Below are 24,824 nucleotides of genomic sequence, written 5' to 3' on the forward strand. Positions count from 1 at the left end.
AAGGAAAGAAGCCAGAGCTGTTGGTAGTCCTAAGAGTTTTCCTCACTACTGGGGAGGAGAGGGGAGCCCCTTTGACACAGGTTAGTGCCACACGAAAGATTAAAAAAAGAGTGGCCAGTTTCAGGCACACAGCTGTTGATGTGAGTGATGGTACATACCTCTACCAGAAATACAACCACAGAATGAATACAGTTCTGCCAACTAGCACAAGACAGTCTAGGGGGAAATCATATGAACCAGTGTCTCATTTTTCCTACCAGGGAAGAAACAGTTATTTAGTGAGAAACTCAAACAGCAAAAGTTAAGAACTCACGGTTCCATCCCAGCCAGTTAGTGTGTTAGTCCCAATTTCCTTAAATCATGAGCAAAAGGACAGAACCAAAACCAAGAAAACCCACACCCACAACCCCCCCCAACCCACAAACAAAACCAACACCCCCCAAACATAAAACCCATTCAGTTAAAAATCTGACTTCTCAAAGCCTTTGTAAAACCTAGATACCCTCTTCAGTCGGTGCATAAGAAAATCCTAAAAATGCATCTGAGGCACTGGAGGTGCTGGCTGCTATGTCAGGCGTGTGGGTAATGGAGGTGGAGATAGCTTCTTGAGTGAACTCTGGATCAAAGTGTTGCAGATCAGCTGGGCCAGCCTAAGCCAAGGAACAGACACACACAGTCACTTCAAGTGAGCAGATCCCAGCCAGCCACTTGTATTCAGTCTAACACAGCTGCTCTTCCAAGAGAGTCAGCACCTCTGCCTCTATAGTTCCTAACCTGCATTTCAGCACCCCTTGGTATCAGTGTAAGACATCTAGAGAGGATTCCTTTCGTATCACTATAACAAATACCAAAAGAAATACCCACTTACCACATTTGGGTTGAATGGAGGAGTTATCCTCTTGTGGTACAAGTCATCCCAGTTTATTGGGCTGAAGAATACATGATTCTTTATCTCAAGCTGCATATAAAGTAAAGGGTGAAAAGTCAGTCTTCTGCCAATGCTTCTTTTCCAGCGCCTGCTAGTTGGTTTCATAGGATTAAGTGGTTGAAGCTACTACATTATCCACATAAGGGTCATGTAGCAAACCCTTAACACTTAAGGGTCATGGGTCCAGTAATCCCTTGAAGGGAGATGACAGTCACACACTGTTTGCAACCATACTTTCCCTTTGGAAATCCAAGTCAAGCCCATATATTCTTCGGAGGCTGAAGAGACATCAAACTGCATGGAACACTTTTTCCAAGGCAGTACTGCTGTCATGAAAGAAAGGTTCAGAACAGAAAGGTTTCCTACCCATCCTCCCTCCTGATCATAATGGAGGCCACCTACAAAGTCTGACTTGGCACCCAGCCTCCTCTTCTGGTCCTTGTGGAGAAGTCCCTGGAGAATGTCACAAGCTGCCACAGTCTTACTTCCTTGGATCTGGAGTGGCTTGTGCAGAATGTTATCGTACATCTGAGACACATCCCGGCTGTAAAAAGGAGGCTAATTTGAAAGAGATGAGAAGCAGCCATGTGAAATATGAGCTACTGCAATGAATGGCAGGTCAAAACAAGTCCTGCAGCAAGCACATGAGGGAGACCTGCCATATCGCTGTTAAGAGGGGCAATGGTGTGCTGAACTATGTCATCTAACTCTGGATTCAGCTGCCTGTGACAGGTACCACGTGAACATCAGACCAACCTGACACCACTACTGTCAAAGTTGATTTCTCCACCATAGAGAAATTCTCACCAGGGAGTTCCCAGCCCAGGTTTAGTGTGACATGTCCCTGCCCATGGCAGGGGGATTGGACCTGGATGATCTTAAGGTCCTTTCCAACCCTAACCATTCTATGACTCTATGTAAAGTAAAAACTGATTGCTTCCAAACTTACCAGTCCAAACAGCATTTCATAGAGGACAGCTCCTAGGCACCACCAGTCTACTGTCCTGTCATATGGCTGCTTCTTTAGCACCTCAGGAGCCAGGTACTAAGAAGAGTCAGCAGCAAATATTTTAGTTAGCTTACAAAGGAAGGGCTTTGTCCTCATAAGTATGTAAACCTGACTGCAATTCAAGCTCAGCAAATGCATTAGGAAACACATAGATCCATTTACTGCTATGCTTTGATATACTCTCCATTTGATTTAGAGCAAAGAGTTTGAAAGCCACCTACCAAACCCCACAAAGTGTTTTTATGGGTTACAGAAGGCTCTTTTCCTATAGAGGACTAGTACAAGGATTTGCCGTGTACCACAACTTAACCATCAAACCCATCCTGCACTAGCACATTACACCTTTAGGAGGCTCCCGTGGTTTTGAGAAGGCTGCAGTTTCCAGTTCCCCGAAAGCCTGTCAAAAGCAGCAAGACTGCCAGCAACCGCTACCGAGAGCAACGGACAAGAACTGAAGCAGCACGTTGAGCCTGGTCTCCCACAGGATTATCTCTGTGTACTAATCAGGCTCCCACCAAAAACCACACCCCTCCCCCCCCCCAAAAAAAAAAAAAAAACCAAACACAGAAAACAAACCAAAAAAACCCCATACGACAAACAAAGGAACGCAGGGACAGGCCAAGGGGAATGGCTTTAACCTGCCACAATAGGGGAGACTGAGATGAGCTCTTAGGCAGAAGCTCTTCCCTGTGAGGGTGCTGAAGCACTGGTACAGAGTGCCCAGAGAAGCTGGGGCTGCCCCATCCCTGGCAGTGTTCAAAGCCAGGTTGGACATGGGGCTTGGAGCAAGCAGCTCTAGTGGAAGGTGTCCCTGCCCATGGCAGGGGTTGGAGCTGGATGGGCTTTAAGGTCCCTTCCAACAGAAACCAGTCTCCAATTCTGTATGGTTTTATTGGAACAGTCCTGCTTGGTTCATGCCTTACTATTGTACAAGTGGGTCCATACTGAAAGCCAAGGGCTACCACCAGGAGATTCCTGCCCACTTCTACTCAGCTTGAATACTGGAAGTTACCTTTGTTTACAGACCCTTCTTTATGCTGTCTGAGGAAGTACAGTAGAACAGCTATATTACCTAGGCCAAAACACTACCAAAATCCTCAGCTCAGTAAATAGCAGGGGAAAAAAAGCCTCCCAAGAAGACAAATCTGAGACAGGTTTTAGCAAACCCTAACTGAGGTGTTGGAAAAAAAGGCATTTCCTCTCCTCCCCTCTGAGCAGTGTCCACATTCCAGATAAGAGGCTGGTACTCTCATCTGCACATGGTGTTTTGCAGCTCCTGCATACCAAGGACAAACAGAAGAGCACAGCAAGGTCCTATGTGTGCCAGTACGAACCGGCTCCCTGTTCTGCAGCTCCAGGGTATCAGATTAGGTAAACAGCCTGCTTGCAGGCTTTCTCCTGGGCTCCCAGGGTAAAGGCTGTCTCCGCAGCCACCTCAAACAGCCCCAGTTTCACAAGACTGCCATTTCCAGTGCAGGGTTCCCTACCCCAATAGCACAGTTGTCCCAGGTAAAACCGTTGAGTAGAGATGGCCTTATCTGAACTCCAGCTTCAGGCTGACAACCTCAGAGAGCCCACAATGGTCTAATTCACAGAGCCCATATTTTGGGATGCTGAGCCCCCACACAAGTCAGACCCAGAGCAGCAAGTCTCTGAAAGCTTTCAGCCCCACGTCACAGGGAAACCCCAGCACATGCTGTACCTCAGGAGTGCCACAAAAAGTAGAAGTTGTCTCCTCTTGCTCCATGCCTTCTTTGCAGAGTCCAAAGTCTGTCAATACTACATGTCCCTAGAAAAGAGAGAGGAGTTTCAGCTTGACCCTCTTTTTCTAGAGAGGAGACAGGATTGCCACACATTGGCCTTCACACTGCATCTCATGTATGTTTTGACTCCCCACTGCTCATCTACTTCCCCTCTCTCATGTTCTGGACATCTTATAACACAAGTATGGGAGTTGATAGAGAAAGTTGAACTGAGATTAATTTATTTGTCTACAACTGTATAGCTATGAGGAGATCCAGCACTGCAGTGCTTTGCCACTGCTTTATCCCAGAGCCAGTTTGTATAGTGATCACCACCAGCATAGCAGCAGTGACATGCACTTAGCACCCCGATCCTTACCCCCAGGTCAGGCCCCAGCTTTTGGGAGTAAGCTGTGGGCCCTGGGTGTGCAGTTTTGCAGAGCAGAAGCTCACCCCCTCCTGCATGACCTGTGCAGAAGGGCAGTAGTGCATACATACAGAATACATGCAGTAAAGTGAGCTACAGCCCAGCTTGCAGGACCATACTCCTGTTTATGGGCCTGATGGTTTTAAAGCCAGAAGGCAGGCAGCACAATTTGTGAATATACCTGACAATCCAGGAGAATGTTCTCAGGTTTTAAGTCCCTGCAAGACAAAAAATGCTGTTTGAGGAGATTTGGCCAGATATTTAGAGAAGCCAGATCTGAAACAGCATCAGCTAAGAACAGGAGCTAACAAAACTTCCCAATCCAATTCACCAGTGTTCCCCAAGTATAGACTCCCGTCACTGCCAGAGATCAATACAGACACAGGCAAACGTAGCAAGACCCTTCATACAGGATCAGGTTTTAGCCTGCATATCTATGCATAAATTGCTACAGAGCGACAAATTCTTGCTTATTGAGCCAGGTTTATTCTAGATCTTTACACTTCACCCTTCTCTCTCCTTTTCACTATCAGGCTAGGAATATTTATTGCCCATCAGACCCATGCAGACAGCACCCCTCTTGCAGGATAAAGTGCCAACAGCACTATCTTGTCAGAATAGTTGATTTTCCAGCCACTCCAGTCCTGCATTTTGCAGGGCCATACGGACTCCCGTTTCCTCCCCAGCGCTGTGCACAGCTGGGCTGAGCAGAGTTGGTGACCATGCTCTCCCTGGCAGTACCTTACCTGTAAATGATGTTTAAGGAATGCAGGTATCCAATTGCACTAGCAACTTCTGCAGTGTAGAATCGGGCCCGGGGTTCACGGAAACAGCGCTCCCTTTGCAAGTGGAAGAAAAGCTACAGGCAGATGAGAGAGTGGATCATTTCTTCTCTAAAAAACCTGAAGGATACCTGGAGCAAGCCTGAAACCCAGCTACTCAAGTGAAAACTGATTTGCAGCAAGTAGCACATGAACAGCACCAAATAAGCCCAAACCAGGTGACTTTAAACAATCTAAACACCTTTCTAGAAATTGCTTCATTTGTCTTCTTCTCAGTTAAGAATTCATTCCCCCACAAATGGTCATCTGCCGATCTAATTAAGCTTCCTAGCTTGCTGCAAGCCACAGCCTGATTATAGTCCTAGTATGGCTATGAGAAGCGGTGCATGCATAGATCTGAATCCATTAAGATCCTCCATACATGTTGTCTTTGGGCAAGACATCCGTGTTAACATCATCTCACAGCCAGTTTCAGGTATCACAAGGGAAAAAAAAAAAAAAAAAAAAAAAAGAACTGGAAAGAGGTTTTTACACACAAAAAAAAGAAATCTAGCAAACTGCAGTGGCATCACCTAAGCATTAGCCTAGCATCCAGAGCTTGCCCACAAGTGAATTTTCCCTGGAGCTCACCAGCATCAGTATTTTCCGTATTCTCCATAGGATTTTAAAACACCCCTAGCAGTCTCTTTTCTCAGTATCCTTGCCTTGGGATTCAGGTCATAGGCAGCAAGATTTCACACAGATTACAGGTGAGATAGTGTCCAGGGTTCAGCTGTAAGTTATTTTTCTCCTTCCTAGTAGATGGTGCAATGCTGTGTTTTCAATTTCAGTCTGAGAACAATGCTGGTAACACACTGATGTTTCAGTTGTTGCTCAGTAGTGCTTACCCTGATCAAGGACTTTTCAGTCTCATGATCTGCCAGCAAGAAAGAGCATGGGAAGCTGGGAGGAAGCAGAGACGGGACACCTGACCCAAAGTAACCGAAGTGGCATTCCATACTACAGCACATCACATCCAGGATAGAAATGGAGGGGAGTTACCCAGAAGGCCCAGATCACTGCTGGAGTCAGTCTGGGTATTGGTCGGTGGGTGCTGAGCAATTGTATTGGGCATCACTTGTGTTTATTGTTTAGTTTTCCCCTTTTAGTTTCATATTCTCTCCCCTTGTTATTTCCCTTATTATTGGTGGTAGTAGCACTGGTTCTGTGTTACGCCTTAGTTACTGGACTGTTCTTATCTCAGCCCATGGAAGTTACATTCTTTCCATTCTCCCCTCCATCCCTTTGGGAGCAGGGGGAAAGAAGGGGGAGAGTGAGCGAGCAGCTTCCTAGTTCTGAGTTACTGTCTGGGCTTAAACCAAGAGAGACAGCATACCACTACTCCTGGCTTGTTCTTGGTAGCAGTTAAAGGAACACTGTACTTCAATATCTTTACCTTGTGACAAGAAACAGTTTTAGGCAATAAAGCAGCATGTTTGGGAAGGACCAAGGGTTGAAATAAAGCCTGTAAGTGCACTCACCTCTCCTCCATTTACATAGTCAAGCACAAAGTAAAGCTTCTCCGAGGTCTGGAAAGAGTAATGGAGTCCCACAAGGAAGGGGTGCTTGACATTTTTCAGGAGCACATTGCGTTCTGCCATGATGTGGGTTTGCTATCAAAAAGCAGGCATGGCATTAGAGTTTCAGGCAAGGGTCCAGTCTGCCATAGGGGCTCACTGCTGTTTTCAAAACAGGTGGAAGTTTCAGCCCCAGGAAGGAAACTGCTCTCTGCTGTCTGACCTGCATCATCTCAGTTCTTATCCATGTTCCCAGGGCACAGAGAAATGCATGTTTAGCATGTGAGTTGTCTACATGAATATCAGCCACAAGATACCTCAATTACATTACTAGGATGACTCATATGCTGATCACCACTTACAGAATTAACCAATGAGAGCTGACATACCTCCTTTTTCTTTAGGATGGTTTTCTTATGCAAAACTTTCACTGCATAAAAAGTCCCATCACACTTGCGTTTCACCAGAAGAACCTGCAACAGAAGGTCCTGTTAATGGACTTCAGTCTCACCTTCTGTTGGGTTAGTGCTTCCGCATTAGCTCCTCACTTGTATGAGTGACTATACACAGACTATAGCTTCAGAGGGTCAAGTACAAAGTTATAAGACATAGCTCCAGTCCTCCAATTTCACAGTGCTTTCTCATTACCAGAAGAAAGCACATGACATACCCACATACACCTTTTACATATCTAGTAGAAAATAGTTTTGGAGCATCTGCAGACAGCCCTATTTAAAATGGATCCTTGCTATCTCAAAGTACAGATTTGCCTGGAGAATTGTTTCTAGCTGAGCAAGTTTGAAGCTTATTTTGAATCAAGTACTGCTCCTTGCCATCATCACCCTGAGCATAAGATACCTCACACTTGTGTCCTTACAGAGATTGCAGGACAGCACAAAGAATGGACTATGAAGACTTATCTCCAGTCTCTTCTGTTCCCAGTCACACTCAGAACAAGCTCTTCAAGAGAGGTACAAGCAAAGGACACAGCTAGAGAGTCCTTCAGCAAGAAAGTTCTTTCTAAGTTACCTCTAAAGAACTCCAGCCCAACTGTACAAACCCACTTACTTTTCCAAAGCTTCCTTTGCCAATAACCTTCAGGAAGTCGAAGTCTGTTGGTTTGGCACTGTCAGGCAAGAATGAAACAAGTTAATGTTTCTGGGAGAGAAAGACACAAGACCAACGCTGCCATCAGGGCAGAGTTCCTTTTAGGAGCCACCAGTGTTTGTGGAAGGGATTAAAGGGCACCAGATGGGTGACTCTCACCCTGGCCAGCATTGGATTCACACTGCCTACATCAGTGCAGCCGGCAGAGGGTGAGCAACCCCTCAAACTGCTGCTAAGCACTGCAGCAGAGAAAAGCACCTGGGGGACCAAGTAGCACCTTTATAGGGGACACAGTTTATCCCTGTTTCTAGAGAAAGGTAGTCATGGAGCCATCAGGGATGAGGAACATCTTCCCTTACTACCTCTGAAGAGATACAGAGCAAGGGACTGCAGACTTGGACAAGATGATTATGGTAACAGGGACCAGCTGTAGCTGAATGTCTTGAAACCTCGTGCATTGCTGATACACATGGTATTAAAAGCCAAGTAATGCAATTGTTAAGATTTTGCAGACACCACCCATGCAAGACATGGGGACCAACTACGTTCCCCTACCAGATCTTTTCACTGCATGCCCCACCACCCTACCTGGCTTTTGCAGGGAGCTTACTTTGGGTTAGCAGAAGGTCCAAGGTTGATGTTGTCAGTTGGTGTTGGAGGCTAGAGAGGATAACAATAATATTAGTCACAAGGACCATGCTGCAGGTTGTGCTTTCCTTCCTTCAAAACAGTATCACTTGCAGAGTTATTAAATACCCATTAGCAAGAGACACAGCAGATGCTTTGGCAACTGAAGTGAGGGGGAAAGGAGAACAAAGCTATGCACTAAAGCTGTATAATTCCCAAGCTAGAAGCAATACTAAAGTATGTGCTGAAGTCCTCATCCCATACATGCACAAATAAAAACTACTAAACAACTGCTTGGCCCCAGCTTGAGTTTTTTAGGACCTGCTGTGCTGTGACAGAGGAACGCCACTGTGGGTCTCAGTTGCTCACCACAGCACTGAGATACCAAGCCATTCCCTACTGCCTGGGCTAAGCAAGAAGCTCTCTGCTCAGCTCATAGAGGAATGCTCCTGCATCAGGACATAAGCATTGCCCCCAGACCCTGCAGCCCTCTCCCCACTCCTGCTGAGCCCCAAAACTGCCAAGTTGGGAGCCTTGGAAGTGGCCTTATGCACACCCAGCACCACAGAGATGCAGCCTTTCTCTTCTCAGTGACAGAGATACATACCCACATGGTCTTCCTCCTCTCCCTGTTCCCCAGGAATCTTCCCTTCCCCAGACTCTGGGAGCATTTTGCCTCGTGCAAAAGTCTATATAGGTCCTCTCTGCTCTCATTTTACCTCCACCCAGCATAATCCACAGGGAAAAGGCGGCAGCAAGACTCCTGGCAGGCTAACACAAGCTCTCCTCCTTGCTTTTCTCCTACAGGCACTAGCCCCTCTGCATCCCCAAGGTGAAGACTTGCTGGCTCAGAGCCATGATCTCACCTGGGTGTTTTTATCTGGACTCCGGGAATGATCCATTAAAAAGGCAACTCTTTCAGCACTTGGGGAAAGAAGAGCAAGCCAATATTGAAAAGAAAATCCAAGAGAGAAACTACTCCCCTGCATCACAGGATACCTCAGCAGAGACCCCCCAGCTACCCCTTTGGTAGCACTGCTGCTCCTAAGTGGTGAGGATGCATATGCTCTGGGGGAGACAGGGAACAGTGGATACACACATGCTGACAGGAGGTTGGAGTGAGGGGTGTGAACAAGCAAAAGCATATTAGATGCCAGTTAGCCCTTGATTTGCAATAGCAGAAACTGGTCAGGGGACTAACACATGAAGGGCAGCACAGCCCCAGCAGCAGCATAGCCCCAGGGCTAGAGGAGGTTGCAGCTCTCCTGGACAGGACAGGCCCCTCTTGAGGCAGATGCAGTCCCTGTCCCCGTGCACAGAGGCCCCGCTGCTCCCAGCCCTGCCACCCACCGAGTGTCCCACAGGGCAGTCAGGGGGGTCCAGCCAGGTCTGACCACCGCATCCCCATGCTGGCAGCAGCTGGGGGCTGTTCCACTACCCAGGGCAGACCACAGCCACCTGGGACTGCTGACAGCCCAGGGAAGAGGCACTGGCCATACCAGTGAGTGGCGGCATTAAGGCACAGGGCACTCATCTACCCAGTGCAGCTGCTGGAGCAACACTTGGCAGTTCAGATTTGCCCTGCTCCAGCATCAGTGGGGAGAGCTGGGCCCTGCCACCCCAGGGCTTCCTCCCTTAAAAGTAAAGGGTTCCCCCCCCAACTCCTTGCAAAAGCCAGGATTAGAGGTGATGGAGGGGGGCAGGAGGGCAGAAAAAGAAACCCCTCCCCACTGTTCCCTTCTCCCCTGCCCCAGAGCTTTGTCCATAGTCCCTCAGCTCCACAAAGCTCCCATACACAGCAGGGATACTCTGAAAACTCTCACTCTTCCATCTGCCCTGCCCCTTCCAAAAGGGGGGCCTGAAGATGCCACCAGCCTCCCCGCATCTCACCTGTGAGTGCTCCCTCTCTGCACCCCCATGCACAGACCCCAGGCCATCCCCGAGCCCCCTCGTCGGCAGCCAGGCTGGCAGCAGGCGCTGGCAGCTGTCCCCAGGCACTGCCCACATCTGCCCAGTGCCAGCCAGCTCCATCCACCGCCAAGCCAGCGCAGGGGCTATTGGGCTGAGCTTTTAAAGGGCTCTCATCCCTGGAAGGCTTTCATACTCACTACAAGCAGAGCCTGGAGCTGGAGGCTTTGATGGTTTGTCCTATCCTCTCCTGGCCGTGCTTGATGAGTTCTGTGAGGAAAGTTGGAGCACCAATGCCGATTAGCTGGCAGCACAATCACAAGTGCACAGAGACACGTTTGTTCTTCACTGACCTTGCTCTTCTCTTCACAGCTGCCCTCCTCCCCCTTCCACTAAAGTACTAAAATAACCAGGAAATTATAGGAACCAGGACAGCTTCCCTCCCAGCCCCACCAGGAGCCCACAATAGCTCACAGGATGGGGATCAGTGCCACAAAACAGACTCTCCTGTGGCAGAGGGAGCTTGGGCTAAAGAGCCACTGTTGCCTCCCTGAGCCACCTTGGGTATCCCAGGGAGACAAGGTGAGTGCTCACAAGGATCGTGTACCAGGGTAGTCACACACTTGGAACATCCCCTGCCCCTTTCACTCAGGCCTCTGGAAGTAATTAGGGACAAGAATGAAACCTTTCAGGGCCCTGCAGGAGGTAACCAACACACACACACACCCCACACCATACCAAGGAACTGACTTGCCCGAGGGCACATAGCCAGAGCCAGAAGCTGGGATTCCCACCACAGAGCATCCCTTCCGCTCAGCTGTGCAGTTGGTTGCCACCAACCATTGTCATCACCACCACTGCTCCCTTCAGAGAAAGGCAAAGTCATCATCCTGCTCACGACTACACAGGCTGAGCAAGAGAGAAGCCTGAGAAGTGCAGCCTGTACAGAGGGGTTCCTGGGTTTGGTTGGAAGTAGATAACAAAAAATGCCAAAACTCATTTTCACTCCCTGGCTCTGCCCTAGTTTTGCTGCTGGAAGGAAAGAATCAAAACATTCACAGAAACAGGAAACATGCCTCCCCCCCCCCCCCATCCCTCTAAAGAAAAAACAGAGGGCAGAGGGGGGCCTTTACACACAAGTTGTAATCTGGGAGTAGCTCTTCTACAGACCAAGGAACTGCTGGCACCAACTGCCAGCCCTATCTCCCCAGGCAAGGGGCTTGTAGAACAAGAAGTTTCCAGGTGAGCACAAGCCCATTTACATCCTGTTCCTAGGATCTGCAAGATGGAGGGACCTGCACTTCAGAGAGACACTAAGCCAGGCAGCAGGATCTGTGTGCAGATCTGACAAGGAGCCAAAAACTAGGCTGTAGCTTTAGAGTTTCTGAATGGATATGAAAGGGAAAGCAGGAATTCAAAGAAAAGCCACGGAGCATTCAGTGAGAGCTCATAATATCAGGCTTGTCCGAGACCCTGACTTTGCCCTGCAGCAGGTACAGACGCTTGCCCTAGCAGGGACAAATGCATGCAGCATCCAGACAGACCAACCCCATATACTCCCACTGGATATAGTTCTTATTTCCCTGAGAGTCTGGCTCACTGACTGAAGGTCATACATTGCCCGCCTTGGGACTGCAGGTAGCCCACAGGCTGCTGGACAGGCTGGCTACAACCACAATCACCACAGAGGGACATCAGCCACACTTCCCAGAGCAGGCAGCACTCACTCAAGGCTCAGTGCTGGGCAGGAGGGTGGCACAAGTGATGGCCAGGGGTACATAGGGACATGTGGAACAAACCCCAAGGTGCAAGTGGCAGCAACATTTAGAGGGGTGAGGGCTCCCATCCCTTCCCAAGACCCTCTCTCCTTAGCAACCCAACCAAGCCTGCACAGTTCAATGCCTCATCTCACTCCATACATGCAGGCTCCAGCTAATGCAGCCTGTTCACTCCAAATCTGAACTCTCACAAGTTCGGCTTTAGCTTGCTGCTACTGACACTGTTCTGATCCTAGATTCAGGGAAAATAATGGCTTGGGCACAGGTTGACATCTTGGGCAGCATGTGGACAAGCCATAAACACATCAATCTGAGCTCAGGGCAGAATGCAGGACAAGTCCCAACTTGCCCAGAGGGGCTTGGATCAGTAAGCTTGGGCTTGCAGCCCCCAGGGGCTTTCTCCAGTACTGCAGCCTAGCAGCCTATCCATGCTTCCCTCCACCAGCCCCATTCTGCTCCATTCTTGGTCCCTGCTGACCAAGAGCAGCATTTTCCGACAAATGCTATTTCATTAAATGTACTTACTCTGGGGTGAGAGTCTCTTTATGTACCAAGCACACTTTTAGGATATGTACATCCCCATCCCTTACCATTTTCTATTCAGGCCGAGAACCTCCTTCCCCAGCCTGAGTCCACCTTTAAAGCCAAGTGAGTTTCTGGTTTAAATCTCCGAAGCAATAGAATAAGCTTTTCCTTATCATTAACAAATGCTACTCTCTAAAATACAGAGATTTCCCGGGTGCACAAACACTGAACAACAGAATCAGATATAGGTCATGAATATACGCTGGAATCCTTGGTTATCCATGCCTGGCTGCATCCCTCCTCATGCTTGCTGGGGTGGCAGGGATGCTCCAGGCATGACCAGGGCCACAGAGAGCATCAGCAAGTGTGTCTAGGAGTTCTCCGATAAGAGGTAACTGTTACATATCACATCCCACCCTCCTCCTCAAAGACCATTTCACTCCCAACACCTTGACCAGAGGCATCTCCCCACCAGCAGGCAACCACTCACACAATATAAAGCAGCTACTTACAAGTTGAAGCAATTACTGCAGCTAAAATCTCCCCGACACCAAACATCCCTCAGTAACATACATTGTCTTCCCAGCACAGCACAAGCAGCTCCCTCTTCCTTCAACAGTTCTGCCAGTGGTGACCCACATTCCCATGCCAGCCCAGCACTATTTGCTGCAAACACATTACTAATGCAATGCGTACCTTGCACGGAGAAGCAACCTCATAGACTCGTCATCTGCAAGCTGCCTCCCACCCTCCTCCCTGATGTCACCGCTCTCAGCTTCATTGACTACCTAACCTAGATTGCAAACCCCTCCAAGCAAGCGCCTCATCCTCTACCACTCTGGGAAGGGCTAGTTGCCAACATGGACAGGCAAGGAGACAGAGCAGACTGTCACTGGGACAGTAAGCAATGCTTTGGAAGAAGCACAGGTTTTGGAATGGCAAGATTGAGAGAGAAACACCTAAGGCAGCCCACAGCCTTCATCCAGCCCAAGGGCTGCAGCCAACATATGAGGGAGACACCCCTCCTATATACACAGGCTTTTACTCACCAAAAATACCCCCAAAACTCAAGCTTTCCCTTGCTAAAGATCTAAGGGGTAGCTCCAGCGCCGCTCAACTCCATTTTCATAGAGCCCTGGAATGTCTTGGGTTGGAATGGACCTTAAAGCTCATCCAGCTCCAACCCCTGCCACGGGCAGGGACACCTTCCACTAGAGCAGCTTGCTCCAAGCCCCTGTGTCCAACCTGGCCTTGAACACTGCCAGGGATGGGGCAGCCACAGCTTCTCTGGGCACCATGTGCCAGTGCCTCAGCATCCTCCCAGGGAAGAGCTTCTGCCTAAGAGCTCATCTCAGTCTCCCCTGTTCTGGCAGGTTCAAGCCATTTCCCTTGGCCTGTCCCTACAGGCCCTTGTCCCAAGCCCCTCTCCAGGCTTCCTGCAGCTCCTTTAGGCACTGGAGCTGCTCTGAGGTCTCCCCTTCAGGAGCCTTCTCTTGTCCAGGCTGCCCCAGCCCAGCTCAGAGCTGCTCCAGCCCTTGCAGCTCCATGGCCTCCTCTGGACTCCCTCCAACATTTTCATATCCATTGGGACACTTCAGCACACAGCAAGTCAGGAAAAAGTCAGGAAAGATTTTAAAGGACTTCTCCACTTGTGGAAGATTACTTAGCTGCACTCCACAGAGCTCTTGGCTCATCACATTTTCTCATGCAGATCTTTTCCCCTACACCCCAAGGGCTCTGCAAACCCCAGATTAACAACCCCAGCTCTAGCTCACAAACAACACTCCAGATTTTAAAGAACAACTCCATGCAGAGCTGGAAGAGGGCAGCAGGTGGGTTAAGCTCACAGCGCATTGCAGAAAAATAATCCCATGAAAACAGAAAAGAAAGCATCAAACACACCTGGGAGCACATCCACCAGCAGACACTGTATCCTCAAGCATGGGAAGCAGTTCACAGCCAGTGAGCACAGGGATCCCTGCTCCCCCACACTGCCCGTCCTCGCACCAGCCCACCCTGCTGCTGACAGCCACAACACACCAGAAACCCAAGGCTCTTTCCTGAACCTCAGAGGAGAATAGCTTTGCTTCCTGCAGCAGTTCATTTAGTCCACACCACCCCTCCAAACACACAATACCACTGCTGCTAGCTCATGGCAGGCCTTTAAAGAGAGCAGGAAAAGCACATCAGCTGTGGAAAGAGACACCTGCTAGATACACCCAAGGAGTGACAATTTGAGGGAGGGAGGGAGGAATGGTGTCGGATGAGGAGGGAAGGGTGCAGGTGGTGGGAAGGAGCAAATTACATCCTGGCAGGCACTTCAGGTGTGCAGAAGAATTTCTGACATGTTAATAAGCTGAAAATATGTCCTGTCCTGTGTTTTGGAGGAAGGTCAGAAGTGTTATTTGGTTCAGGTCAAACCCAGAAGAAGCTGCTCCTTCCAGTGTCCTTCATCAACCCAGGAAGACGGCAGCCCAGGCTAGACAGGCTGGTGCTTTGCAGTGATATTAAATACAAACATAAACATGGGTGGAAGGGAAAATCTGGTGCTGGAGGCATGTGGTGGTTTGAGAGAGCAGAGACTAAGCTCGGAGCAAAAGGAGGTGTCTGAGAAAGGTTGGTGTCTTCTCTCTTCTTGTTAAAAGTAAAGCAGTTCCTTTTTGGTTCCATTGTTGTTTCCTGTCAAATCTGCCTGCATACAGGTGCAGTGGGGGAAAGCTTGTGGAGTGAGTGCAGTGGGAGGTGCGACTGGGGAAAGCAGAGGTGTGGGCAGCCCTCTCTGCACAGGTCTTTGACCCAGGACTGCAGCTACCAGGAGAAAACCATCTGAAACACTTGATGTGCTCATTGCCATGCATAATAAGGGAAGGGAAGCAGCAAGTTGCTTGAAATGTCATTCTCTCTCAGGTTAAAGCCTGAGGTTTTTCTTCAGCCAACAAACTCAAGCTATGAGTATCATCAGCTTTTAAAAATATCTCCTATTATGTTTTTATTTTCCCTAGTTTTGCCTCTACTTTGAAATGGTCAAGTTTCAGAATACTTTCAGCAGCTAATTCGCATTTTTAAATCAGTATATTCTGCTTTTGTTTCTTTCAATAAAATCTCTTGGTATTATTGACAAAATCTACTTGATTTTATTTTCCACAGAAAGCTATCTTTAATTAAAATCCCATTTTCTATCCAAAGAAGAGGAAGCAGAAGAATCCTGGAAGGAAAATATTTTACCAGCTGGAATCATAGAATTGTAGAATCACAGACGGGTTTGGATTGGTAGGAACATTAAAGCTCATCCAGTTCTAACCCCCTGCCATGGGCAGAGACACCTTCTACTAGACCAGGTTGCTCCAACCTGGCTTTGAATGCATTAAATCTCTACTCTGGAGTGTGGCCAGTAATGATCATAGAATCATAGAATAGTTAGGGTTGGAAAGCACCTTAAGATCATCCAGTTCCAACCCCCCTGCCATGGGCAGGGACATCTCACACTAAACCATGTCGCCCAAGGCTCTGTCCAACCTGGTCTTGAACACTGCCAGGGATGGAGCATTCACTACCTCCCTGGGCAACCCATTCCAGTACCTCACCACCCTAACAGTAAAGAATTTCTTCCTTATATCCAGTCTAAACTTCTGCTGTTTAAGTTTCAACCCGTTACCCCTTGTCCTCTCACTACAGTCCCTAATGAAGAATCCCTCCCCAGCATCCCTATAGGCCCCCTTCAGATACTGGAAGGCTGCTTGCCGCAGAACGGACTCAGTCAGAGATCAATGTGATCAGACTAAAAGCCATTTATTGAAAAGCATTAACTCCTTATATACTATTGCTCACACACACCTACAGCAATTTGGCATATCATGATTGGATACTTGTCTTGAAGACCCTTAGTGACTAACACAGGTGTGAGAACTTGACCTCGAACTTTTGCCAACAATCCACAGTTCTCATAACTCAGTGAATTACAGCTTCTTCTTATCTTGCTTGCTTAGGCTTCCTCGGGCCTCCCATGGCCTTGCTGTATCCCTCGGAGTTATTCAGAGCTCATGTACCAAATAACCATTCTCCTGTGAGAACACTGTCTCCACAGCTGCTCTGAGGTCTCCACGCAGCCTTCTCTTCTCCAGGCTGAACAGCCCCAACTTTCTCAGCCTGTCTTCATATGGGAGGTGATGATAGATACTGGTGGACAAAGCAACGGTTGGGTTGGCTTTGGCCATGCTGCCACCTCCGTTAGTGAGGCTTGCTGACACTCAGGGCTATGCACACCCCCGGTGTAGCTCAGCGCCAGGGGTGTAATGCGGAGCTGCCACCCCCATCGCACTCAGATCACTGCCTGGGCCTCCTGTGGGTCCTGTGGGAGCTCAGTGACACCAAAGAAGGTAGGAGCATTACCCTTTGTTCTCCCCAGGGTGGTGGACGAGGGGTCTATCCAGGCCATGTACATAAAGCCAGCCAAAATCGTCCCTTCTCCTTATGGCAGGGGCAGGAGCTTAGCAGCCAGCACCGGGCATCCTCAGGAAGCAGAGTGTGCAGGTGTCTCTTTGGCTGCAAAGGTGAAGGGCACAGGAGTAAGACTAGGAACAAGCTGCTGGGTGCAGTGCTGGCTGCAGCCAGCCAGGAATGGCTCTGGAACATGGGCCGGCTCCTTCACCCTCATCGGCACAGCACCCACGCAGTGCTCAGCCTGGTGGATATCACCTGTGCTCCACCACCACCCTGATGCCCCTATCCTTGTACTCATCTGGAAAGTGCTTTGGGATGGAGGGCACTGGGAGAGGACTGGGTGGTACTGGCTGATTGATTGACTTTTGTTCAGTTGAAGAAATTTACCCTGCAACTGTTGAATTCGCAGATTTCTGCTCTCGGAAAAGGATTTGGGGGTTTGATGCTTTTGAGGAGCTGAGACCCAATTCATCTTCCTTGTACCCAGAGTCACTGCCCTGGCATCGGAGGCTCCCTCGCACAAGAGAAGACATTCTCTGGAAGCACAGGAAGACATGGGTCACCAGTAAATCCCCAGCGTAGGACAGCTCCTCACCTGGACATTTAACATCAGATGCCATCAGATGCCTGGGGCAGCTGCAGAAGGCTGTGCCTTGGAGATCTCTATAACTACCTGGAGAGGTGTCCTGGGCAAGCAGTTTTCCCTGTGATGGAGGACCTGAGTGGAACAGATAGAATCATGTAAAATCATAGAATGGTTTGGGTTGAAGGGACCCTAAAGCTCATCCAGTTCCAAACCCTGCCAAAGACAGGGACACCTTCCACTGGAGCAGCTTGCTCCAAGCCCCTGTGTCCAACCTGGCCTTAAACACTGCCAGGGATGGGGCAGCCACAGCTGCTCTGGGCACCATGTGCCAGTGCCTCAGCATCCTCCCAGGGAAGAGCTTCTGCCTAAGAGCTCATCTCAGTCTCCCCTGTTCTGGCAGGTTCAAGCCATTCCCCTTGGCCTGTCCCTACAGGCCCTTGTCCCAAGCCCGTCTCCAGGTTTCCTGCAGCCCCTTTAGGCACTGGAGCTGCTCTGAGGTCTCCCCTTCAGGAGCCTTCTCTTGTCCAGGCTGCCCCAGCCCAGCTCTCTCAGCCTGGCTCCAGATCAGAGCTGCTCCAGCCCTCGCAGCAGCTCTGTGGTGATCAGGGTTAGCCTCCAGCATGCTGCCCATCTGAGCAGCCCTCCCCACATGCATGAGGTGAAGCCTTCCCTCTCACCTAGCCCCTGTGCACCCATGGCCATAGCCAGCAGCAGCCTGCAGCCACTCTTGTCACTTGCTCACAGCAGGACACATCAGTGCCAACACAAGGGGCTGCTGAAGTTCAGAGCGCTTGCAGGGCACATGCATTATACAGGTATGCAGGCACACATTCCTAGCTGTGCACCCATTCCACCAGGACTGACCCTGGCCCGTTCTCCTGCCCAGCTGCACGATCCTGAACAAAACTAAACAACTCCAGTGAAACCAGAGACCTGCTGGTCTTGTTGGTCTTCTGTGCAGGATGGTGTCCCCTGATTCCAGACAACATGTCTATGCCAGGAAAACCCCTGCTGGACCTAGGCTCAGTGGTGATGAGCAGCTCCCAGGCAATTTAAGACCTTCTGTGCAAGTGTTCTGCCTGTACTGGACTTGATCAGGTCATGGTGAGAGCAAGGCTACAGAAAGGTGATTTTTCAGCTGAACTGTCATAGTTCAGAACCTCCAGCCATGGCCTGTGCTTGGAAACATTTTCCTTTTCCCCTCAAGGGAGGAAAGCTGTCTTCACTGCCCCAAGCTCTGCACAGGGCAGAGAGCTCTGTGATCCCCACCACCTGAGCCTGGGCCAGTGCCACTCACTCTGGGGAAGACACAGCTTCTGTGGGGCAGGACACATCCACTGTCAACAGGTCCATCGTCTCTACATGCGAGAGGCACTCTTCTCTCTCTATTATAATCCTTTATATGCTATGCAAATATGCTATTTTATAGGGAAATAAGTACTATCTTAATCTCCTTATCTAGGAATACCCATAACCATAATCATAAAAGTATCACTGAAGTGGAACCACACAGTCCTGAGCAATTGGAATTGCAGGGGAAGGTCCAAATAAGATTAAAACAAATATTTCTCTAGAGAGCACAAAGCAAATTTCCATCAACCTGCAGTGAAAGGTGACCTGAAATGTTTGGCTACTCAGTTATCTCTGCTGGGTAAAGAATAGGATAGGATAAGGATAAGATAGTCCTTGTAGGTCAGAGCCTATTTCTTAAGAGGATTCATGAAAGACTAAACAGACTGCTGGTGACCTCGGGGGTTCTTTGAAGTTTTTTCTTTTTTATAGAATCATAGAATAGTTAGGGTTGGAAAGGACCTTAAGATCATCCAGTTCCAACCCCCCTGCCATGGGCAGGGACACCTCACACTAAACCATGTCACCCAAGGCTCTGTCCAGGCTGGCCTTGAACACTGCCAGGGATGGCGCATTCACAACCTCCTTGGGCAACCCATTCCAGTGCCTCACCACCCTCACAGGGAAGAACTTCTTCCTTATAACCAATCTAAACTTCCCCTGTTTCAGTTTGAATCTGTTACCCCTTGCCCTATCACTACAGTCCCTAATGAATAGTCCCTCACCAGCATCCTGTAGGCCCCCTTCAGACACTGGAAGCTGCTCTGAGGTCTCCACACAGCCTTCTCTTCTCCAGGCTGAACAACCCCAGTGTTCTCAACCTGTCTCCATACTGGAGGTGCTCCAGTCCCCTGATCATCCTTGTGGCCTGTTCTGGACTTGTTCCAACAGCTCCATGTCTTTTTTATGTTGGGGACACCAGAACTGCACACAATACTCCAAGTGAGGTCTCATGAGAGCAGAGTAGAAGGGCAGGATCACCTCCTTCGACCTGCTGGTCACACTCCTTTTGATGCAGCCCAGGATACAATTGGCTTTTTGGGCTGTGAGCGTGCACTGAAGCTGGCTCATGTTCATTTTCTCATTGACCAACACTCTCAAGTACTTCTCTGCAGGGCTGCTCTGAATCTCGTCTCTGCCCAGCTTGGAGCTGTGCCTGGGATTGCTCCAACCCCGGTGCAGGACCTTGCACTTGGCATGGTTAAACTTCATAAGATTGGTATCTGCCCACCTCACAAGTGTGTCAAGGTCCCTCTGGATGGCATTCCTTCCCTCTAGCGTATCAACTGAACCACACAGCTTGATGTCATCGGCAAACTTGCTGAGGGTGCACTCAATCCCACTGTCCATGGCACCGACAAAGACGTTAAACAAGACCGGTCCCAACACCGATCCCCAAGGAGCACCACTGGTCTCCAGCTGGACATTGAGCCAATGGCCACAACTCTTTGCATGCAGCCATCCAGCCAGTTCTTTATCCACTGAGCGATCCACTTATCAAACTGATGTCTCCTTTTCCTTTTTTAATTTTTTGTCCTCTCTACATTTTTCTCTGTTTCCCAAGGCCTTGACTGGGCTTTGCCTCAGGCGCTGCCCTTCATTTTGCCAAAGAGCTCCACATGGGCGCTGGGATGTTTCCCCTGTTTTGATAAAAAGAGCCAAGAGGAAGCTGCTCAGGATCAGGTTTGTATTTCAAAGTAGCTAAAGTGGCTTTGAGCAATTCTTGCAACTTTCTGTGCTTCTGTTTCTACAAATATGAATGTGGAAGGATATTACCACTCTTCTTTAAAGCCTTCATGTCTTCAGAGGAATAAATTACCGATATTACTGCCATTAAATTAGTTGTCTGAGACTTTCTTGCTTCTGTGTGTTTTTTATGTGTAAGCACAGTCTCAGTGAATAAATAACACACAGTTGGAAGCAACCTGACTCTAAGGGACACTTCCTCTGCTGCCTGGCCAGCCTTGTGCTTGGGGAAGATGCAGTTCTGCTTCTTCCCCTCTCCTGGACATATCACAGCCTATGTTTTAGAGCCCTTCTTAAAAACCCACCTGTTTGGGGGGGATGAGCACCTCTTTTCTCATGCAGCGCTGGTCAGTCTGATGCAGGGTGCATGCTCAGGAATGTCATCTGCAGCTTAAGCCCTGAGTGTGACCAGCCTGGTGGGGACAAGGACTGTGATGGTTTCCTGGCTGGATTGAGCAGGGCTTAGCAGCTCAGAGATGTCTGGGAGAGCTGCACTGCCTGAAACCAGGCCCCTCACTGCTGGCACAGTGCTGGGTTTGTTAGGAAAGCTGGTGGGCAAAGTGTCCTGGGAATGCCTCCCCTGTGCACCACTCCATCCCCATCCCACCCCATTGAGACCTGCTGGCTCCAGCTCCTCTGCACAACATGCATGTTTTCAACCCTCTTTATCCTAATTGCAAAACCTGCAACTGATGCTGACACAGCTGGAGACTGTCTCCAGCTGAGCTATATATACTGGATCCAGTGAGCAGCCCAGTCAAAAATGGCCAAACATCACTCAAGGCATTGTCAGGATCTGTCAGTCCCTGTGCAAGTGCAAGAGATCCGTGCTGGAATCTGCTGAGCTCATCTCTGTTCTCATACTCTGGCACTGAGCAGGAGCAGCCTCTGGGGATGCCCAGCTAGAAGGATGCTGAGTACAGTACCCTTCAGTTTCACCAGGCCCAGCCTGGCCACAGGGATGGAACCAGGGACACACAACACAGCCAAAGCAACCTGAAATTCCTCAAAGCAAACCTTTCTGTGTGCTGTCAGCAAAAGCCCAGTGCAGCCTAAGCTGCTCCCCAGTGAGCCTATGTGGGACTTTAGACACAAGCAGGGTGATGAAAGCTCCTTGTGATGGAAACTGTGCCTGGGGAAGCACAGTTACTGCAAGGAACCCTTCCACCTAGTATAATATTTTCAGGGGGAACAAGAAGGCTGCTGATCTCTTTGGATTCCTCCATAGCTGTGAAACAAACCCACAGCTGAGTGAATCCAAAGCCCCTCAGACCCTGACCCAGGATCCCTGGGAGCAGCTCTTCTGCTGGCCAGATAAGTCCCTGGCAACAAGGAATGCATCACAGAATCCCAGACTGGTTTGGGTTGGAAGGGACCTGGAAGCTCCTCCAGCTCCAACCCCTGCCACAGACAGGGACACCTTCCACTGGAGCAGCTTGCTGCGCAACCTGGCCTTGAACACTGCCAGGGATGGGGCAGCCACAGCTTCTCTGGGCACCTTGTGCCAGTGCCTCAGCACCCTCGCAGGGAAGAGCTTCTGCCTAAGAGCTCATCTAAGTCTCCCCTGTTCTGGCAGATTAAAGCCATTCCCCTTGGCCTGTCCCTACATCATTTACAAAAACTCTGCTTTTCTCAGAGGGGCTCAGGAAATCACTGAGAGAATGTAAGGTCACAAAAAGTCACTGAAAGATCATCCCAGAGAAAGCAAACCAGCATTACCTGCAGGGAGCGAGGCGTGAGGAGACTCCAGGGCTGCGGCAGCAGGGCTGGCGGGCACTGCCACGCTCCAGCTCGGGAAGCAGTGGGTACCAGCACCCTCTCCCTCCTCTTGTTTTTATTTTGGCGATTCAGTCTGAAGGTCGAAGGAAAAGTCCACAGGAGTGGTTTGTAGTCGGAAGTAAATGATTACCCTGCCACTGCTTGCTGCACGGGGAGCTGGGGTGGGACAGGAAATCCCTTCCTGGGGGGATTAGAAGGCAGCTGGCCAGTGGGGAAGTGCAACGGGTCAGAACAAAGTGCTCAGTTCCCTGGAGGCTGTGCCAAGTCACATGCCAAGTCCTAGCAGAGGTAACTCCTCCCAAATGCCAGCAACACCTCCTGGATGTGGACATGACCCAGTGCTGATCCACCAGCAAGCTGCAGATCTTGGCAGCGAAGGAAGGAGCTGAGTGAGGTGGAGCCTTGTCCCCTGGCAGCACTGCATCTGGGGCAGATCTAGTGACTTCATAGGGCTGGAGCAGCTCTGCTCTAGAGCCAGGCTGAGAGAGCTGGGCTGGGGCAGCCTGGACAAGAGAAGGCTCCTGAAGGGGAGACCTCAGAGCAGCTCCAGTGCCTAAAGGGGCTGCAGGAAACCTGGAGACAGGCTTGGGACAAGGGCCTGTAGGGACAGGCCAAGGGGAATGGCTTGAACCTGCCAGAACAGGGGAGACTGAGATGAGCTCTTAGGCAGAAGCTCTTCCCTGTGAGGATGCTGAGGCACTGGCACAGGGTGCCCAGAGCAGCTGTGGCTGCCCCATCCCTGGCAGTGTTCAAGGCCAGGTTGGACACAGGGGCTTGAAGCAAGCTGCTCCAGTGAAAGGTGTCCCTGCCCGTGGCAGGGGTTGGATCTGGATGAGCTTTAGGATCCACTCCAACACAAACCAATCTGGAATTCTATGATTGATGCTGTGTCCTGGGTTCAGCAGTAGCAGTCATTTTTTCTCCTTCTTAGTAACTAGTACAATGCTGTGATTTTGACTTTCAGCCTGGGAATAGCGCTGATAACGCCGATGTTTTTAGTTATTGCTCAGTAATGTTTACTCTGACCAAGGACTTTCTGAGTCTCATGCTCAGCCAGGGAGGAGGGGAAGCCAGGAGGAAGCAGAGACAGCACACCTGATCCAAACTAGCCAAACAGGTATTCCATACCACAGCACATCATGGCCAGTATATAAACTGGGGGCAGTTACCCAGAAGGGCTAGATCACTGCTTGGTCAGGCTGGGTATCCATTGGTGGGCGGTGAGCGGTTGTATTCTCTTCCCTTGTTATTTTCCTTATCATTATTATTATTGGTGGTAGCAGCAGTGATTTGTGTTATACCTTAGTTACTGGACTGCTCTTATGTCAACTGCTGGGAGTTACATTCTTTTGATTCTCCTCCCCATCCCTCTGGGAGTGGGGGGGGGGGGGAAGTGAGAGAGAGACTGCATGGTCTGATTTATGGCTGGGCTTAAACCACAACATGCTGCCATCAACATAAAATTTTCTGAAACATTTTGGAATACATGATTTGGAGCATTCAAGGTTCATTCAGCCAAGACAGCCGCAACCAAGGTCTCTGGCTCCATGTGTGTGGGAATAAGGCAGAACCATACCTGTCCCTCTGTGAACCCCATTCCCAGTGACAACACGCAGAGAGGAGCTGTCTCAGACCTCACCTCGCTCCAGCTTGTACCGTCAGTCCCACTGGGTGGCACAGCCGTGCGGGCGCTTGAGGATAACAGAGATTGGATATTACCCTGGCGTCTTTGGGAATGAACACAAACAGAGGTCCGTAAAGACACAGAGAGATAAACAAATCTGTTCCCTGCTAGTGCAGAGAGGGCCTTTGTCTTGGTTTCAGAATGAGGTTTAGAGGATTGCTGTAGCACATGACCAGGAGCTACAAAGCTGCAGACAAAAGCCATTTAGAACTGAGATCAGACATCATACTGCTTTGTGCAAATTAAACCTGCTGCTGGTTTGGGATTTATTTTGCCCCTTCTGCTGCATCCCCCACTTCAACGGCTGCCCATCTCCCACAGCACTAGGTTCGTGTAGGCTTTCAGTGGCATCAGCATAGCATCCAAACACTGCTGCAGCAGGCTGAAGGGGGCTTCCTATATTTCAAGCCCAAGTCACAAGGGTTGCACCAACAGCCACGGACAAATTTGGAGGACAAAGCATCAGCTTATTGCTCAGGCTTGCTGAGCAGGCTCGTTTTACAAGCTTGTCGCATGTCAGCTGTGAGTATGCCTTGTCACCCAGCAGGAACACAGAGGGAAGCACTTGAGCAGAACTGACAGCAAGACAAAGCCCACTAGAGCTCTCTGGGTAATCGCTGGCTTTGCCACAGCTCCAGTGAGGCAGGCGCTGGGATGCTGTTTCATCCCTGGGACCCATGCAGCCAGCTGCCAGGCATCACAGGGGAGTCAGAAATGCCTCGCAGAGCCCCACCAGTCAGGCAGCATTGCTGCTTCCTGGGAAGCAGGGGCTAGGCTGTGCCTCGGCAGGACTTGGAGATTTGGGGTGCTCTTGCTGGGGCTGAGGACAGGAGCAAGGAGCCCTTGACTG

At 49.8% G+C, this 24,824-nt stretch overlaps 1 protein-coding gene across 2 annotated transcripts; it reads right to left on the reverse strand.

The window, feature by feature from the left end:
• Positions 1-494: 494 nt before the first annotated feature.
• Positions 495-16,830, reverse strand: SGK2 (serum/glucocorticoid regulated kinase 2). 2 transcript variants are annotated; one of them, XM_005147505.4, is made up of 14 exons: positions 16,779-16,830; positions 10,287-10,356; positions 9,045-9,102; positions 8,162-8,211; positions 7,513-7,570; positions 6,834-6,917; positions 6,409-6,540; positions 4,853-4,965; positions 4,288-4,324; positions 3,640-3,726; positions 1,878-1,973; positions 1,331-1,486; positions 869-958; positions 495-650 (listed from the first exon to the last, which is right to left on the reverse strand). In XM_005147505.4, the coding sequence occupies exons 1-14, from the start codon at positions 16,828-16,830 to the stop codon at positions 495-497; spliced, it is 1,239 nt and encodes a 412-aa protein (XP_005147562.2). The 2 variants fall into 2 exon arrangements, with proteins under 2 accessions (XP_005147562.2, XP_012984113.2); XM_013128659.3 differs by lacking the exon at positions 16,779-16,830 and adding an exon at positions 14,292-14,493.
• Between the last annotated feature and the right edge of the window lie 7,994 nt (positions 16,831-24,824).

This window comes from Melopsittacus undulatus, chromosome 10 (assembly GCF_012275295.1).
Source record: "Melopsittacus undulatus isolate bMelUnd1 chromosome 10, bMelUnd1.mat.Z, whole genome shotgun sequence".
NCBI classification, from domain to species: domain Eukaryota; kingdom Metazoa; phylum Chordata; class Aves; order Psittaciformes; family Psittaculidae; genus Melopsittacus; species Melopsittacus undulatus.